The sequence below is a fragment of the Anser anser genome (genome assembly GCF_964211835.1).
Source record: "Anser anser genome assembly, chromosome: 20".
Taxonomy (NCBI): domain Eukaryota; kingdom Metazoa; phylum Chordata; class Aves; order Anseriformes; family Anatidae; genus Anser; species Anser anser.
In genome coordinates, this window is record NC_139741.1 from 6,945,437 (window position 1) to 6,962,875 (window position 17,439).

Below are 17,439 nucleotides of genomic sequence, written 5' to 3' on the forward strand. Positions count from 1 at the left end.
CTCACTTGGCTGTGGAAGCCCAACAGCAGCCCCCAGTCTGCCCTGGGTGCCAAATTCTTGTGCTGGCTCTGCAAGTGACTTGCTGTGTATAATCTTAAGAAAGTTGCTTATTTACCTGTTCCTGGAACTACAGCGTGAGTGTGGCTATGGTAGCTCAGACCCAAAATCCATTTATGCAGCGGATGTGATGCTTCCCCAGGGCTCTCCTCCAGCCTCCCACAGTGATCTGAGCGTCTCCTTTCATCCAGGCTGTTCTGGTTTGATGAGCTACAAAGGACATCTGTTAGGATTTCTGACAAAGGGCACATGGCCGTTGCTGGAGCAGTGCTGATATGGAAAAGGAGCTCTTCTGGTGGGTCGCTCATTCATGTCTTATTAAAGGCTATGCAAGTTGTTACTGTAGTAGGACTGCTAGAGCTTTTGGGAGTTGCTTTTTTACACTTCAGAAAACCCAAATGGTTAGTATTTAATTTCATTTGTTGATGGAAATCATTCAGCAAGGCAAAGCATTAGCAGCAAAGCAAGTGCTAATGAAGCTGGTGGCTGCAGCACCAGCAGTGTGACCTGTCCTCCACCACCTTTGGTCTGGGCAGCTGTCCTGCTCTGCGAGCCTGCCTTGGCGGCACAAAAACAGACAAGAGGCAGAAAGCAAGGTACTGAAAATGTCTGTGTGAGAGCCACAGCCGAGTCTGCAACAAGATACCTGCAGCCCACTGGGAGGTCAGTCTGTGCACGGTCAGGCCTGCAGTTAAGAAGATGTCTTGAGCAGGATTAGCCCAGATCAAGCGACCTGCTAGCAGCTCTGCTCTCAGCTCGGGTCAGCCCTTCCACCTGATTTTTGTTCAGTAAGTGCCTGGTGTTCCTCGCTGCGATGTTCTTGAGTGCATGCCCTCAGCCAGCTCCTTGAGCTTAACTCTTGGTTTGGGGTGTGAGGGAGGGGGGAGGCAGCACTTGTCTCCTTTTAACCTGTGAATTATCGCTCCATGAAATGCATAGCTGCTCGGAAAGCTCTGGCTGTGCTGCAGATGCAAGGCAACCTGGTCGCTGAGCCATGGTGGTTGCAGTGTCAGTCAGTCCCTGGCTCCTCCTTCCCGTTATTTCTTGAAGCTCCAAATATCTCACGTCGTGTTGCAGAAGGGATTGTAACCCCTCCGGATCACATGAACACTTCAGCAGAGTCACTTCGTTACAAGCTACTGTTAAAATGCAAATAAACCCTTCTGATGCAGTAACTCCAGCAGTGCTGGAGTTCATAAGTCAGGATAACTGCACGCAGCAGCTGAAGTCGTGGGGCAGGTGCTCTCAGAGCAGAGCAGCCACGACGCCATCTGAGCCAACTAATGCGAAGTGAAGACACCGATGTGGGCTGGGAAGAGGTGCTGGTGCTGGTCCTGTTGATGCAGGGCAAGCCTGGCCTCTCCTGCAAATCCACATGGCTGCTCGAGCGCTGTCGTGGCAGGATGGTTTGGAGCTGTGGTGGGACTAAAGAAAACGCCCTGTTGAAGGGCTTTGTGTCGGGTGGCCAGGGCTCCGTGTTCGTCCCCTGCTTATCATCGCAGACAGAGGCTCTGTGCTCTTTACCAAGAGGTGAGCCTGCCAGCTTTGGGCTCAGGACTGGGGTTTTGTGGTGCTGCAAGCTCCCAACCCCAAGCCACCCATTGACCCTGGACCATCCCGAGCTGGAGCAGCCGTCCTTCACCGCTCCGCATCACAGCAAGCACTCATCCCAGCAGGGCTCGCAACAGTGCTGTCACGGTCCTGTCCTCATGGCAATCTGCTCTCGTGGCAGGCAGGATCACAGCCTCCCTCCTTCAGGAGCGGCTGCCTAACGGATGAATGGAAACGGTTAAGCAGAGCGGCCAGCCCTTGGGAATTGGTTCAGCATCGCCTCACGCCTGACTAATATCTGCTTCTTCCCTTCTGCCTCTCACTACAGATGGGAGAAGACGCTCAGTGGGTAATTGGTTCCTGTTCCCTCTGTCTTCCTCCTCCCCTCGTGCTCACGTCGCTGCTACCATCTCTTCAGCCTCTGGAGGCTGGAGGAAAGTTAGCTCCGAGGTGTCTTGGCGGACTGGGTGCTCGGCACCTGTAGTTTCTGAACCAGGTGCTGCGGGAGGGCGACAGGCAAGAAAGATGGGGAAAGAGACTTCTGTGCCGCTGCGATGGACAGCACAGCCCAGACCTGGTGTGGAACATGTTGTATTCTTTATTTTTCCCCCTTAAATCTCTACGTCGATATGTTGTCACTTCTCCTTTCGCTGCCCAGGCAGAGCCAGCTCTGAAGCTGCCCGCCGCCTGGAGCTTGCTGTGCAGTCTCGTGCCACCCACCAGCAGCGCTCGGTCTCAGGAGCCCCGGGGGTGGCAGACCCCTGCGCACACACCCCCTGAGGAGCAGAGCTGGGCTGCAGTGGCATCAGGTCAGAGCTTCCCGGCATCACCAAGAGCTCTTCTTTTTACCATGAAGCGAAGATGCTGGGTGCGATCTAGGGATGTAAGGAGGCTTGTGATAAATTCTCTGAGCCAATGAATTTTTCCTCCTCCTTGTAGGGAGTGAGAGCTGGAGACTTGACTCAGGGCAAGCAACAAATCCAGGTTCTACTCTTACCCCAAGGCTTGACAGCCAGGGAAAATGGAAGACTGACAGATAGCTTGAGGAACGCCGTTAAGTCTCTCCTTCCCTTGCTTGCAGTGAGCACACGGAGATACCAGTGTTTCTTCAAGGCTGGATTCCTAACCTGCAGCCTTTTGGGAGTGTAGTAGGAAATGGCAGAACAGTTAACATCTGGCTCGATTATGCAGAATTATTCCGTCATTTCCATAATACCCTTTGTGAAATGCTTGCTGCTTGATAAACCAGTCTTTTTCGTGCCTCAGACAACAGTACCAGAAATCCTCCATGCATACAGTCATCTGGAAATGAACTGGATTATTTACAGTTTTTTTTCCTCTGGACTTCACTGCCTGTCAGCATAAAGTGTGAAGTTCATCTGTGTGCAAGACTGTGAATAGAGATGAGGTGTAATAGATGCATTTATTACTCCTTAGTGAGCCAGTAACAAGGTGTAAATGATCTGATCTATTCCTCTAAAAACATCTTGGCTGAAGAGCAGTCTGTAGAACAAAACTGTGCTCTGCCAGGCTGTCTCAGTCAGAGACCTGACAGTGTAATCAGTGCTATTTTACAAGCTCGGTATTAATTGGATTTGAATCTTCTGGCTGGCTTTCTTTGGTCCAATTGATCCTTCTTTTGACTTTGGAATCGCTCTCTCTTATCTGTCATCTAAGTAAGCGAAGAAAAACTGGACTCTGCACTGCCCTGCCAGAGGCAGCGAGAGGCTGGGGCTGTGTGTGGAGGGGCGGCAGTTGCAGACGATAAGGGACCTCCTATAAAATTCCCCATGACCTCAGGTAGGGATAAACTGAGACCCACAGTGGGGAAAAAAAGGGAAAAAACCCTCACCCCCTGGTCTCACTTCTTCCTACACACGTCATCACAGCATGATCCATGTCTGAACGTGACAAAAAGCTGCGCTAGGCAAAAAGTGCTGTGGTCTCCTGAGCAAGAGCCTAGGACACAGTCCTGGAGATGTCTCTGTAGTGAGTAACTGCTGCAGGTCTGTGCTTGCTCTCCTGGCTATCAGTCACCTGTCGAGTGCCTTATAAATATTCACGGGAGTGATGTACCCGCCAACAGCACTTGTAGCCAGGTTTGGCGTCTGTCCTGAGCACTGAAATCTCTCAAGTGCCTGGAATGGTGCAGATGTTTAAAAAACGGGCTTTGTCACTGAGAAAGTGGTTCAGGTGCTTTGCAAAGAGAGTTCATGGTAGGACAGCTGCAGGATGGCCTGGGAGATGGGCTCTAGAGAGGTTATAGTGTTCATGGGGGACGTGCAGCTGGGTTCAGCAGCTATTCCAACTGCCTCCAAATGTGTCTGTGCAGCTCAGCAGAGACCATTACCGAAACACCCCAGTGCGCTGCCAGGTCTCCACTATTCGAGTGGCCCATTAGGTTAGGAGGCTGCTTTTGCCTTCCCCAAGGGAGGGGCAGCAGTCTTCAAAGGGAAAACAAAGCTCATCTAAATGGGCTTCGGTGAGAGCAGCTACGTTCCCTTCCCTTTGTTCCTGGTCATTGAGAAGAGCCGCGTGGCAGCGAGATGCAGCGAGGCGCATTGTGGTTTTGCCGTCCTTCGGAGCTGTTCCCTCGAAAAATAAAGCGTTCAGGAAGCGAGCTTCCTGTCAGGTTTATTTTTATTCCCTTTCACAGTTACCCCACTGGGTTTTGTAGAGCTGCTCGGGACTGCTGGCAGCCAGCATTGTGGGCTGAAGGAGAAGCGCTGATGCGTGAAACGTGGCGGATTGCGCAGGCTGCGGGGCAGATGACAGGCGCACGAGGGAGTGAGGGTTTGGTTTTATTAACCTGGCAAACGCTCCTCCTTTCTGCAGCTAGGTGTAGGGGGTACTTCTCCAAACAGCTCTGCTCACAAAACAGCTAAAAAAAGCCCCTCTTTTCCCTGTGCTTTCCCATCATTGCGTTTCTGTCTGTCCTGTACGTGGCCAGTGAGGGAGACGCGCTCGCAGCGGTGCAGCTGAGCGAGCTCTGCTCCAGCCATCTGACCCTCGGCTTAAATGAACTCGGTCTTTCTCTCCTCTCTCTCCTTCTCTCTTTCAGCTTGGCAGTGACCTTGGCGGGGGCATTGGAGGAAGTCCGGCAGTAAGTGCCATTCCGTTTTTTTCCCCAACTTAAAAAGCTGCTCAGAGCTCGGGGTTTTTAAACCCATCCTTACCCATTATGTGCGGGAAGATGCTCAAATCCCTGGAGAGGTTTGAAAATGGATGACCGGAGCCAAAACCCAAAGGTCCCAACCTATGTTGCTTTGAGTCAAGCTGTCACCTGGGCTCTCCTAAGAGCAGCCAAGGCCAGAGCTGTTGACTTTGCTTAGCTCTTCTCTCTCAGAGCTTTTAGTTTGAGCACCAGCATTAACATTTTGGTACTCCCAATCCACGTGCAACTGCTTTGGCAGCTGAAAGGCCAAAGGTGCTAACTTGTCTGCTCATACAGCCTGTTCTGTTGTAACCCTAACCCAGTGTCACCACGGGCTTGTCAGAACTGAGTAGCTTTTCTCCTCCCAAAAGCCACATACGACTTTTCCTGGACATCAGGATCCCATAGAGGTGCTCTGAGCTTTCCTACCATGCAGGGTCAGCGCTGCGCTCTGCCTGCCACCGGCTTCCTTTTCTGTGCCTGTGCTCTGAGAGCATCCTAGTGCCTTGAGCACTTGCCCAGGATATGGGAGACTTCCAGGCTGCTTCAAAGCACCCTTGGCTTCAAATGCGTACCAGCTTCTTTCAGGAAAGCATTGGAAAATGATGCAAAATGGCTTGGAGACACAGCAGGCAGGAGGGAGTGTGCCTCCAACCCATGGTCAAAAGCAATCTCCCAGAGAAAGCTCCAGTCCCTCCTCCTAGCACTGTGTAGCCAGTAATTCAATGAGAAAAGCATGCTCAGTTCTGGAAGGAGGGCCCTTGAAACACTTCTTGTGGCTGCAGTCATTCTCTCTGCTCCTTTCCCTGTGACTCTTGCATTCCTGTCTAACTTCGGCATGAGGGCAGAGGAGAGCCTGTGGCATGGTTTGCCTGTAGCCCCCAGGCAGCACGCTCCAGAACATGGGAGATGTTTACTCTGCAGAGATCACACCTCCAAAGTCAGGTTTCTGCTTTCCTGGGCCAGCATAAACCCACCACCCAGTTCCCTAAAACCGCCACTCCTCCCTGTCCAAAGGGTTGGTTGTAAAACGCCCTGTCTCAGGTAGGTTCCCAAGGACAGAATAGGAGTGAGATCTCAGACACAGCACCAGTATTTCCTGCTGCCTGCCTTGGTCATTCTGCCTGTTCTGGGCTGCTGACTGGTGAATCCTGTCCTCAAGCACTTAATTCTTCCTGCTCACAGTAAGACAACTTGGAAGTGTAACTTGGGTGTTACCATCCCCCTAGGAGCTGGGCACCTGAGGCTTAATGTCCCAAGTTTGGTGTCCTCTTTGAAGTCCAGGGGGAAGGATTGCCCTTGTTGCAGAAATGCTGTCCCCAGGCAGAGAGATCGCTGGTTCTGCTTCATGCAATGGACCTTTTGAACCACAGTGCTAAGAATGCAGAGCTCTTGCTTTGGGTGGGAGTACACAATATAGTTTTGCCTCCCTTGCTATCTCTGGATATGCAAAATCTTGCAGATTCCCGAAGACTGGTACAATTGAGGGAAGATTTGAAGCATCTTGTCTTTTCCCTGGGCTTATGTAGGGTAGATCCATAAAGCACACTGTCTTTTTAGGAAGGAGCAATGGAGAAGAAAGATTTCTCTATGGTGGGAATAGATTACTGGAACTATAAAAATGATGTGAAAGCTATTGCATGGTTGAGGTGACAGCCGAGCGTAGGGATTAGTTGCCAAGAGCTTTCGAATTCAAATGCATTATTTAGCACTATTGATAATTCTGCAGGGAAGCTGCAAACGGCTTTAAAATATTTAGGATTTTGCCCAAGTTCATGCTTTATTTAATAAATAGTGTTCTTCATATGTGATGTTAATCGGTGCCTGTTCTTTTTAACCCCTCCAGGTGGGGCAGACCTACATTCCCTCTTCTGTGCCAGCCACCTTTGCCCCTTCACCCACCCCAGCTGTGGTGAGCAGTGGACTCAACGATCTCTTCGAACTCTCGTCTGGTATAGGCATGGCTCCTGGAGGATATGTGGCTCCAAAGTCTGTACGTAAGGGAAAAGAACAACCTCAGTATGTTGCCATACCTTGGGCTGCAGGGACTGAAACTGCTCACACGTTCCCTCAGTTGTTGGTCTCAGGTGCTATCGGGGCATCTTTGTTCAATTCTTTTGCGTTATGTTTGCCCTAGGTTTTTCCTGGACAGAGTAGTGGTTTGTAGGAGACAGTATTAGTTACATGCTTCTGGCTTGTTTTTTTGTTGTTATTTTTGTTTTTCTTTAGCAGCTCCTTCATTTTTCATGTAACAATATTACTGTAAAGAATAGCATATAGCAGCTGTGCGAATTTCAATTTTATCGGACAAGTTTTTTTGGAGACCTACTTTCTCATCATGCTTTGCCAGGACACTGAGGGCAGGATACCATTAGCTACAGTTTTCCTGGAAGACTCGTTTATTCGAAGGAATCGAACATGATGCTGAAGATAAACTCGTGCTTGGGATGAGCACTCCACAATGTAATGCAGATAAATGCTCTGTTAGTGACAGAGCTCTGCAGCGTTCATTAGATACACAGAGCTTGGTTTTGGTAACAGGCTGTGGAGCAACCACAGCAAGTTCAGGGTTAGCCATCCATGCCTCAAAGGGAATAAACAAAAATTTGCACTCTTATTAAATAGTCAAGGGGCATATAAACTAAAATCAGCCAGAGATTCTAGAATTCATAGGATACTGCAAAGCATGCTCAAAACTTTTGGTGTGTATCTGCTTGGTTATGTACTGTATAAGACCAAGTACAAAAGAACCCACTAATTCTGAGCTAAATATTTCTATCTGAACCACTCAAATCCGATTGTTTGTTGTTTTTTTTTCCACAAATATTATTTGGGAATCCAGAATACAAACAGCTAATAGTATTGGCCCTGTGGTTTTGTTTGGTACAAACTTTAGTATTGTCCTGCCTCTAATAGCCCAACAAATCCTTGGAGAAGCCTGTCCATCAGTAGACACGGTAAGTCTCCCGTTCGTGTGATGGACACAAGCTTTCACTGTTTCTTGTGCACACCAATGTTATACTTAAATTCCTGCGTGAATGCTGTGAACAAATATGCATTAGGAGCAGCAAGCTAATTTCTCGTTGGTGAGCTTGATCCTTTCAGCACCCCACATTGTATCTTCCTTGTAGTTTCTTTAGCATCTGCGGGCTTAATGTGCCAAGGTAGCAGGATTTCCTAACTGAAGACTTTCCTGTTAGGAAAACCATGCTTGTTTGTCTTCAGGCTATACTTCTCATGCTGAGTGAGATCTCCTGTGTTCCAGGTTTGGTTGCCTGCAGTGAAAGCTAAAGGATTGGAGATCTCCGGCACATTCAGTCACAGGCAGGGACACATCTACATGGAGATGAACTTCACCAACAAGGCTTTGCAGCACATGACCGACTTTGCCATTCAGTTCAACAAGAACAGGTAAGAAATCAATACACTTTGTCTGCTATCGTAAAAAAGCTTGCACGTTCCTATGACAAGAGTCTGTCTGCACTGCTAGATACTGCTACCTTTTATGTGGGTGTGTAATACAGTCCTGGAAACAGCTGGGTGATACAGCCTGAACTCTTCATCCCACCACAGTTGAGTGAGAGAGATGAAAACACAAACTGATAAATCCATGGTGTTTTTCAGTTGTCCTGGTACTGCAGCCTTCCTCCACTGAGGAGACAGGCAGGAGATGGTCCCATCATTCTCCTGGCTTTGAAGCAGCATCTTCCCCATTTAATCTCTGCAGAGTTTTAAAGCCACCTCTTGAGTTGTTAGGCAGGTTAGTGGTTTTATAGCCAGTAAGTGCCCTAAGGAAAGTGAGAGCATAAACAGGAAAGCATTTGAGCTGCACAAGTACCAATCCCAAATGCCTTTACCTCCTGACTTAATTGCTGTGCTGCCCCTCAAACTGTCTGGAAGTACAGGTCTCATTAATAAAGCTATTTGTCAATGAAGAAGTTGCAAGGTAAGAGCCTACGGCACATGTTTTTCCAGTAATTGGCAGCAAAATGACTTTGTCAGAAGGAACAGCCACTTCAGTGTTTAGAATATACAAATTGTTCTCGGAAACACATCCTAGCCAAGAGATGTGACATGGCAGTGCAACCCCAGTGTCTTCCCATAAGTATCCTTCCCAGTCACAGAGCACGTAGCGTGCTTTGTTGTAGATTGTTGTGAGCAGTGCATTGAGGATTGGGCTGATTCTTATCAAGGCTGTAAGGAGTATCTTGTGATCCCTTCACAGGAAGAGGGTTCTCTGTAAAGAAAGTCCGCTGAAACCATCTCTTTAATATCACTGTTAGCCTTGCAAATTTGGGATTTCTTGGGACGAATAATATTTACTTACAAAAGACATTATGCTACGTAACTCTTAGTAAATGTTCTCCCTGGACTGCTGTATTTTCTGGAGAGTTTTTGTTAAGCTGCTATATGCGAATGTTTCATGCAAATTGGCCTGGGAAAAAAAGGCGTTTTGCGTTCGATTTTTCCCTATACATCAAGCTGTGTTCTAGCCACACCTACGTGGTGCTTCTCAAGGATGTAAGTTTAAATACTGTACAGGAAAAAAGCAGTTCCTTCTTTTGCAGCATATCAGCACACGCTTTGTATATAATCTACTACTATTTACTCTTCTACAAACACTTTTCTCGTGTCACCATTTTCCACTGTGTCTGTGTTGGAAAGAGTTGCGGTGGACTGGCTCTGGGTTTAACCGTTAAGGCTTGTGATGGGGAAGTTTCTGTTCCTGCTGCTACTAATCGCCTTCACTGCAGTCTTGGGATAAAGCATGGGGGGAGGGAAAAAAAAGCTAGAGCTCTAGTGTGCTGTAATATCACGGCCACTTAGTAGGAAAATGCAACTTTCTTTCCCTTCAGAGAATAAGGAAAAACACCAGGGCTTTTGTCTCCCAAGGTGAAACAGCTGCAGACAGCAAATCACATGGCTAGGCCCTTGCTGACAGTGTTCTCTTTTCAGCTCCCAAGAGCTGAAAACTGAGGAGAACCGAGAATGGTGCATCTGCTGGTTTCAGAAGGAGTGACATAACCAGTACATGTGCAGCTGGCTTTGTGCAAAGACAAAATCAGTTTTCAGTGCCTGAAATAAAAATCCACACCTATACATCTTTGTTCCTATAAGTGCTCTATCACCTCTGAGTTAATGTGAGTACTGCTAAAGAGAAACACGATCAGAAGTAGGCACCCGAAGTATCTCATGCATCTGCATTTCCACGTGCTTTTGAAAAGAAGCCCTGACATTGTACAGAAGTGTTACGCTAGATGTTAGCTACTTTTCCTCTTCTCTACACTAAGCAGAGGTGCCTGTGGAATTAAGTGCCACTTGGACTTAAGAGGCAAGCAAACATTTGCTTTGCTGTGGTGTGTGTCCCCAGCTAAAAGTCTCGAACTAAGCAATAGAGCCAGGATTAAGTCCAGGCACTGCCACTGGGGACCAGACAGCCAGCTCGTTGATTTATTTGTTCTGCAGTGCTCTGTTACAAACCACATATTCCTCCTTGCTTATGTATTTGTTTCTGTATCAGCTTCAGTTCCTTCTTCCATAGCTCCCAATAATAAACAGCCATGCGGTGTGTGATGTACTCCACTCCTAGTGCTCTGCAGCTCTTCAAGAGAGAGCCCAGAGGCCTGAGCCTGCTTCCTCCTTCTGAGTCCAAATGCCGCTCCTTGCTGTGCAGTCTGCTGCTCAGCACACAGTCTGTTGTCATGCAGGTGATTGAACTGTTCCCAGATGCTGCTTCCCTGAGCAGGATGTGCACATTGTCAGGGAGACCGCCCTGGTTCACTTTTCTCTGCTTTGTCCTGCTTTGAGTATCTGCCATGGTGCAGTCAGCTGTGTTCCTTTTCCTGGAGTAATAGCAAGGGCAGCTCAGGAGAGGGCAGGTGAGCCAGCTTGTGCTTGGCAAAAAGGTGTAGAGGTGTTGTCCTCATAAAGTCAGTCTGGGGCTCTCCAGAAATGCAGTACTGCTGTCATCACCTCTGCTTTTCTCTTGCGTAGCTTCGGAGTCATCCCGAGCACCCCGTTGGCCATTCACACACCTCTGATGCCAAACCAAAGCATTGATGTCTCCCTGCCCCTCAATACCCTGGGACCAGTCATGAAAATGGAGCCTCTGAACAACCTCCAGGTAAGAATTGCCCCTTCTGGGCTGGGGGAAGATCAGCTGCTCAGCCTGTTTTGTTTATCCCAACACAATGTAGTAAGACTCTAAAAACAAAATCCGGTGCATATAGGGTAACCAGGCAAAACCAGAAGGTTATACAGATGTGGGCTGTGAGTCTGGCCAAAACTTCTTCCTGTTCCTTCCTCTGAAGCAGATTTCTTGAATTTTGTTACTTGCCTTTTCAAATGCTTCAAAGCCAGTGCTTTTATCTGTGTAAGGTCTATGTATGCTCCAGCAACACATCTGTGTAAACACGTCATGAGGTTTGGTTGGGCTTATGAACTGGAGCTGGTGTGAACAGAGTGAGCACATCCCTGTGGTGGAGCAGGTAGTGAGAAATACCAGCAAGGACTGAGGCAATTAAAGGAGTTGCAGAAAAGATGGCAACTGCCATGTGATCAGTATTTCTCTAGTGCTCTTAATTTCCAGGTGCTCTACAAAGGCATTGGCACATCCTTGCCTCCAGATAGATGAAGCCAAAGCAAACAAGATGTGTCCCATGAAAGGCAGGGGAGAAGTGACATAAGCAGTGCACGTTTCATTAACGAGGCTGTTGTGTGCAAACTGGGGACAGCATTCCATAAAATAGGCTTTTTATCAGATGGCACTGCCGTAGGCAAGACAGACGAGGGAGTTATTGCCCCCTGTTTGGACATGGGGCTGTCTGTGTCAGTACTCGCATGCCTCAAGGGCAGTGGTCCTGCACAGGCTGCTGTAGCTGAAGCACTTGTTGGGCAGACACGGTCCTCACCTGGAAGAATCCTGTCCCCACTGCTATCTCCTGCAGCTGCTCTGGAGTTGGACTCCGTGACTGTCCCTGCTCTGTGTAGGTGGGTCCTCCAAGATGCTTTTCCCAGTATCCAGTTAATGTGCACTGCAGCGCGTCCCGCTTGCCTCATGCCTACAGGAGAAGGGAACTAGGCTGGGTTCCTGTAACATAGCAGTCCATAGAGGGGAATATTTTGAAGCAGCTCATTCTCTTTTTAGATTGAGAATGCAATGAAAGTTACTATTTATTCTGCCTGAGCAACTGTTTTTTTCCCCTACTCTTGACTTCCATTCTGGGGCTTATGACTTATTGATGAGTCTTTGGGCAAACAGCTTGAAATAGCTTCTCTGGCGCTCAAACGAGCAGTCCTACACTCAACTCTGAGCTCAGTCATGCGACTGGGGGAGCATGCGGACAGGGAGGGAATTACATGTGCTTCAGCGGGCTCTTCTGCCTTATGGAAGAGCTGGATTCCCTCTGCATCCATGTCACGAGGATGCGTTGCATCGCTGCCTCTGGGTCAGCTGATGTGAACTCCACCACTTGCTCTGAAGGGAGCAGAAGTCTAGATGACGTGATCTGCCTCCATAACACGAGAGATGCTCTCAATGAAGCATTCTCAAGTTGCTGCTTCCTTTGATCAGGAAGGAAGTGAAGTATTTGGGTTATTAAATCTCTAAAGGAATCAGAACGCAGTTTCTTGTAGCTTCTTCTGCTAGAACAAAGCGAAGAGAAAACATGCGAGGAAACCTCCAGCTACCTTATATTGAGACAGCAGAGCATTCATTAGTGCCAGACTTAGCTGCTAATTTGCTAGCTCCCTCATTGCCATAGAAGTTGGCTGCCCTTTTACAATTAGGGAAGCTGCCATATGGAGTAATAGTATATTTCTCTGCAAAGAGTTGAATCATGATAGCAGATGCCAAGTTAAAAAGAGCACTCCCCTTACTTTCCTGACAGCAGTGGGTTTGATGGAGATCTGTCATTGCCCTGACAGCCAAGGCTCTGGGTTTGTTTTGTGAGTTCATGTAAAAATTATCTGTCTTGAAACATTCAGAAATCATTTTGGTGACCTACTTAGGGAACAATTTATAGCACAATATAGGAGTAGAGAATACAAATGTCCGTGTATTCATTGAAGAACCAAAACACTCATCAAGCTGAATTTGCTTAATGCAGTTTTTCTGAGCTGGGAAACGTTGAAGTAGATTCAGGGCTGGTTTGAACCTGAGGACCTTCTGTTCATCTCCTATTCCGGTGGGGCTTTTTCTGTTTTAGTAACAAGAAAAATAAGTCCTCAAGTAACCAAACCGATAGCTTTTAACTTTTTGTCATGTTAATTAAGAACTTCAAAGGCTAGTTGTACATTCCTTAGGCAACTATTTCGGAAGTAATGAACTCAAGTCTTGTTCAGGTTATTTTTATTACCATTTCTAATCTTTCACCCGGTACAGCTGGTTTAATCTTAACACTTGTAGTCATGGGAAGGAACTAAAATATTTGACAAGTTAACAAAAAGCCCTTTTTACAAGAAGATGAAGGCTGAAATATTTTCAGGAGTTTATGTAGGTAAAATATAACTACGGTTCCCAATTAAACAGTCATCTGTGTGCCAGTTGTCTTGCATCTTGTGATAACGAAGAGCAGACTGCTCCCTCCCATCCCAACACAGCGATGCTAATTTTCTTGACCCGTTGAGATCAAGATTCAGGTTCAACACCTAGTCAAGCAATGATTTATTCAAAGGATAAGGCCAAAGTTGGACTGGGCACAGCACTGTAGGGCTGAATTCTCAAAGAGGAAAATGGGTTCTGAAATTGGATTTTACATTGGTGAGGAACAGTAATTCTTTCCGGATGGTTCTTGGTCTTAAAGCAAAATTTGGAATAAGAAAATGCCTGGAATTAGAGCCCTCCTATGCTACCGCTGTTCCTAATAAATGGCCTTTCAAGGGTTGTGAAATGCTATGAAGTCAGAATACTCTATTTGTTCATTTGTGTACACAAAAATTGCTCCCATAACCGTGGGAAAGGGTGAAGTGGAGCCAGCCTGCTGAGTTTCCGAGACCAAGCCTGGCCTGTCATGTCACAAGGCTGATAATCTCTTTTGTGAGATGGTAACTACTTGCAGGAGTCAATACAATCAAAAACAAGCTGCAGGGACCCCCGGAGCTGTAGAGAGACTGAGCCTGGAGCATTGCTGTTCTCTTGGGATAAACATTCAAAATTGACAATCAGTGCGTTGCGTTCCCCGGTGTTACCTGCTGTCAGCTACCAGGGCTGGTAGTTGCAGCTACCGAACACACAACTGAAAGAAGCACAGCTTCAGTTTTATAAAATGCCCATAAAATGTTTTTGGACTGGACTGGCAAGCACAGAAGGGGATGATCTGCCAGCTGCATTTCTTCCTGGAAAGTGACACTTGGAAATACAGACCTCTCCCTTGCTGCTAAGCAGTGTGAGGTGCAGAACGTTTGTATTTCTTCCAGTGACTTTGGCAAAGCATTATTTCCGTAAAGGCAGATGAAGGTACAACTTTCCTCAATGAGAAAAGATCAGTCATGCTAACACACCAGATCGTACCTACCCTTCCAAGCTCAGCTCTGCTCTAACTCCTCACCTGTGCTCCTCCCCTCTGCGGTTTCTCACTGGCAGTGCAGAGCTGTTGGAGCTCTCATTCACGAGAAGTGTTAATGCATCTTGGGTCACAAAAGCAGAGCCCTCAGCACTTGGCAACAGATTTCACACTATCACCTCTCCATGAAAACAAGGCTGAGAACTGGCATGAGCAGCGAGTCCAGACTAGATGTCATTGTCTTTGGAGCCCGCTTGATAAATGGCATGATACCTGCCTGCGTGAGCTGTGTCAAGCTCACTGGACCAACCATCAACAGCCTTGGGTAGTTAAAAATGGAAGGGTTTTTTTTGGGTTTGTTGCCTGGATTATTTTTTTCAACAGCCTTTACAAGCAAGAGTTTTATTCCAGCGTAGAGGAGAACCCCCGGCAGGCTCTCAGAAGTAACACTCACATCATGGCTCGACATCTGCGGCCGGCTCCTAGCTCAGCTGTGGGAAGCTGCTGGTTGCTGACTGAGGACAGGTCTGGCACATGGCGCAGCACGTTTTATCAAATGTGTGTTTTGAATTTCTCATCCGGCCGGGCACACGTGAGCGTGCAGCCCTCCCCCAGTAACTCGCTGTTCTGACCATTGACGTAAGCGATGTGCCTGCAGCCGGCCAAGGGCGCAGCACCCAGCCTGGCTGTGCACGCACAGCTCCACTGTCCGGGCTCGGGACTTGCGCCTGTAGGTAGAGCATGAGGCTGGCAGCGGCTGTCAAGCGCCTATAGATCCTGAGAACCCGACCTGTCAAACAAAATGAAGCGAAACAGTGAGCACTCCCTGGAGGCATCTGACAGCCAGAGCAGCAGACTGTCACAGAATAAACCATGACCTTGTGCTGGCAGAGGTAAAAAAAATAAAATAAAAAAAAAGACTCTGCAGAGTAGAGTTCTCGCTTTAACAGTTTGGCTGTTACCAGGCTCTAAAGCAAAACCAAACTCGAAGTAAATCCTTAATTTAGTGTAGGTGCTAATGGGATTCCAAGTGGGTATGTTGTGTACTTGCTGCTGATGGAAAGCATCTGTGTTGCTTTCAGACTTGACTTTGAAAGTTGGTTCTTACGCTCAAGTCTGGGATTTAAAGTGTCAGAAACCTATGTTATTGAAGAAGATAACTCAGTGTTGTTCTTATGAGGTACTTCTTCCCCAAAATACCGTATGTTGGCCATCAGAGCATTGCGCTACAAGGAAGGAAGCCAGAAGGGTAGGGTGATCATGCTGCAAGGTGAGCTAATATGTTCCAGGGGTTACTTCTATGAGTACCGTTTCCTTTAGTCAGATGGCCACAAACAAGATGTAAGTAATTGGGAGCCCTGTGCCAATTTCTAGTGCTTTCAGACCTTTTCAGCAGCGAAGCATCACATGAAAATCTGGCACCTTTTGACTTTTATCCCTCAGAAGCTTTGTAGTCTGCTTGACTAAATTCACAAGGTAGTAATCTTTTTCTTCTTTCAAAAAGATTGCAGATGGAAAGCCATTTTGATTCCAAATGCTTCTGTTTAAACTCTCAAATGTCTGAGGCTGGAAGTCTTGTTAAAGATTTAATAGTTCAAGTGCGGGTCGACAGGTTAAAGCTGCAAAGCCCCAGGCAAAGTTAGTCTGGACTGGAGAATTTATTGAACGCGAGTGGAGGTTCCTTTCAAGCATGTCAAACCTGGAGAGACTTCTCAGCTACTGATACCACTTCAAATGTCATTGATTGTCTTAGGCCCGTGCTCTCACCTAAGGAGCACTGGATTTTTTTTGGCACGTGCCTGCTGTTAGCTGCTCGGTTTCTCACAGGCACTGCTCTGGATCTGCTTTCTGCCTGAGCGTTGCTTTTGTAGCCCATCAAGTGGCATTGGATGCTCCTGGTGTGGCAGTGCAGAGGCTGAGGCACGACCCTAGACAGCTGTTAGCAGCTGGCAGAGCCTCTTAGCCACTTCGTGGTATGTGTTCCCCTGCCCACGTATCTGCAGGTTTCTGTGCCTGGACCTCATCTGGGGAACCACGGTGCGTGCCTGGCTGCTCTGAGAAGTGCGTGGTGTTTCGTGCTGGAAGCTAGTCTTGGAGAGCTTACCCATCTTGTCCCAGCGCTATAGGTTTTGGGAGGCTGCATCGTTTTCCTTTCCTGTTTGCAAAAATTATTTGTAACAGCTGATTCCTGCATCATTACAGATGCCTGCGAGGCGACATGGGATGTCGTTGCTCAATCCAGCGATGCAGTGTGGGGGGGAAGGCTGATGTGTGGCTTGCTGTGCTTTGCTGGGAAGAAATTACACTTCAGAGCATCTTAATTGTGTAGTTCTCCTGAGTACAGCCAAAGCAGCTTACTCAGTATGTTTCTGCAGAGTTGAGAAGCAGGTCAGCAGATACCTTTTTATAGCATTTTTGGAACTGCAGGGACAGGGTTAGCATATTAATTTGGTGTGAGCCTCTAGAACCGTGACTAGAGAGAAGGCACTGCTTCCCAGCCCCTCTTGTAAGGAACCTCTGTTGTATGGCAACAACAATTAGCTACAAAAGCTAAGTAATCTCTGTTGTTCTAAGGCAAAGCAATTAATCATTAAATCAGATTTGAGAGAGATCTTAGGTCACACAGCGTAGACCCTGCTCTGCTTTGTTGTTTTGCTACAGTACCTCTTACTGAGAGCGTTGTCAAGGCTCGTTTTAAATACTTCAGGCACACTGGAGCTTCTCTCTCCATCAGGAGAATTTTGTGCTGCTTAATAATTCTCACTATCAAATTTTCCCAGATGTTTAGCTTAAATTTTCACTCTTCTGGCTTATCTCCGTGGCTGTTGTTTCCAAGCGTAGCATCTCGAATGGCCACGCTGCTGTCCTTTCCCAGGCTCCCCGCCCAGATTCAGAGGTGCATTTTTGGCTGCTCACCCAGTATTTTTTAATCACATTTTGCAGAGGTGAATCACTTCAGCCCAGCCACCAGTCTGCTTTTACCCCTCTGGATCTTGGTGCCTCTAGCTCGAACGTCAGGTGCTCCAGCTCCCAAGTATGACGCCAGTGATGGAAGCATGAGACAGCTCCCTGCTACAGAGGGCCAGTTCAGTATTTTTTCTAGGTTGCGCCATAATTTACATGGTTTCAGTAGGCTTTAAACTAATCCCATCTTAAGCTGATTTGTGCTGGGGA

General features: G+C 47.5%; 1 protein-coding gene across 4 annotated transcripts in view; it reads left to right on the forward strand.

The window, feature by feature from the left end:
- The window catches only part of AP2B1 (adaptor related protein complex 2 subunit beta 1), an 83,493-nt gene that overhangs the window by 54,136 nt on the left and 11,918 nt on the right, over positions 1-17,439 (forward strand). For 3 of the 4 annotated variants that reach the window (XM_083806626.1, XM_083806625.1, XM_083806628.1), the window contains 4 exons: positions 4,670-4,711; positions 6,609-6,755; positions 8,028-8,173; positions 10,757-10,886. In XM_083806626.1, the coding sequence (XP_083662752.1) occupies positions 4,670-4,711; positions 6,609-6,755; positions 8,028-8,173; positions 10,757-10,886 (465 nt within the window). The remainder of the gene's footprint in view (positions 1-4,669; positions 4,712-6,608; positions 6,756-8,027; positions 8,174-10,756; positions 10,887-17,439) is intronic. The other variant, XM_083806627.1, reaches the window with a different exon arrangement.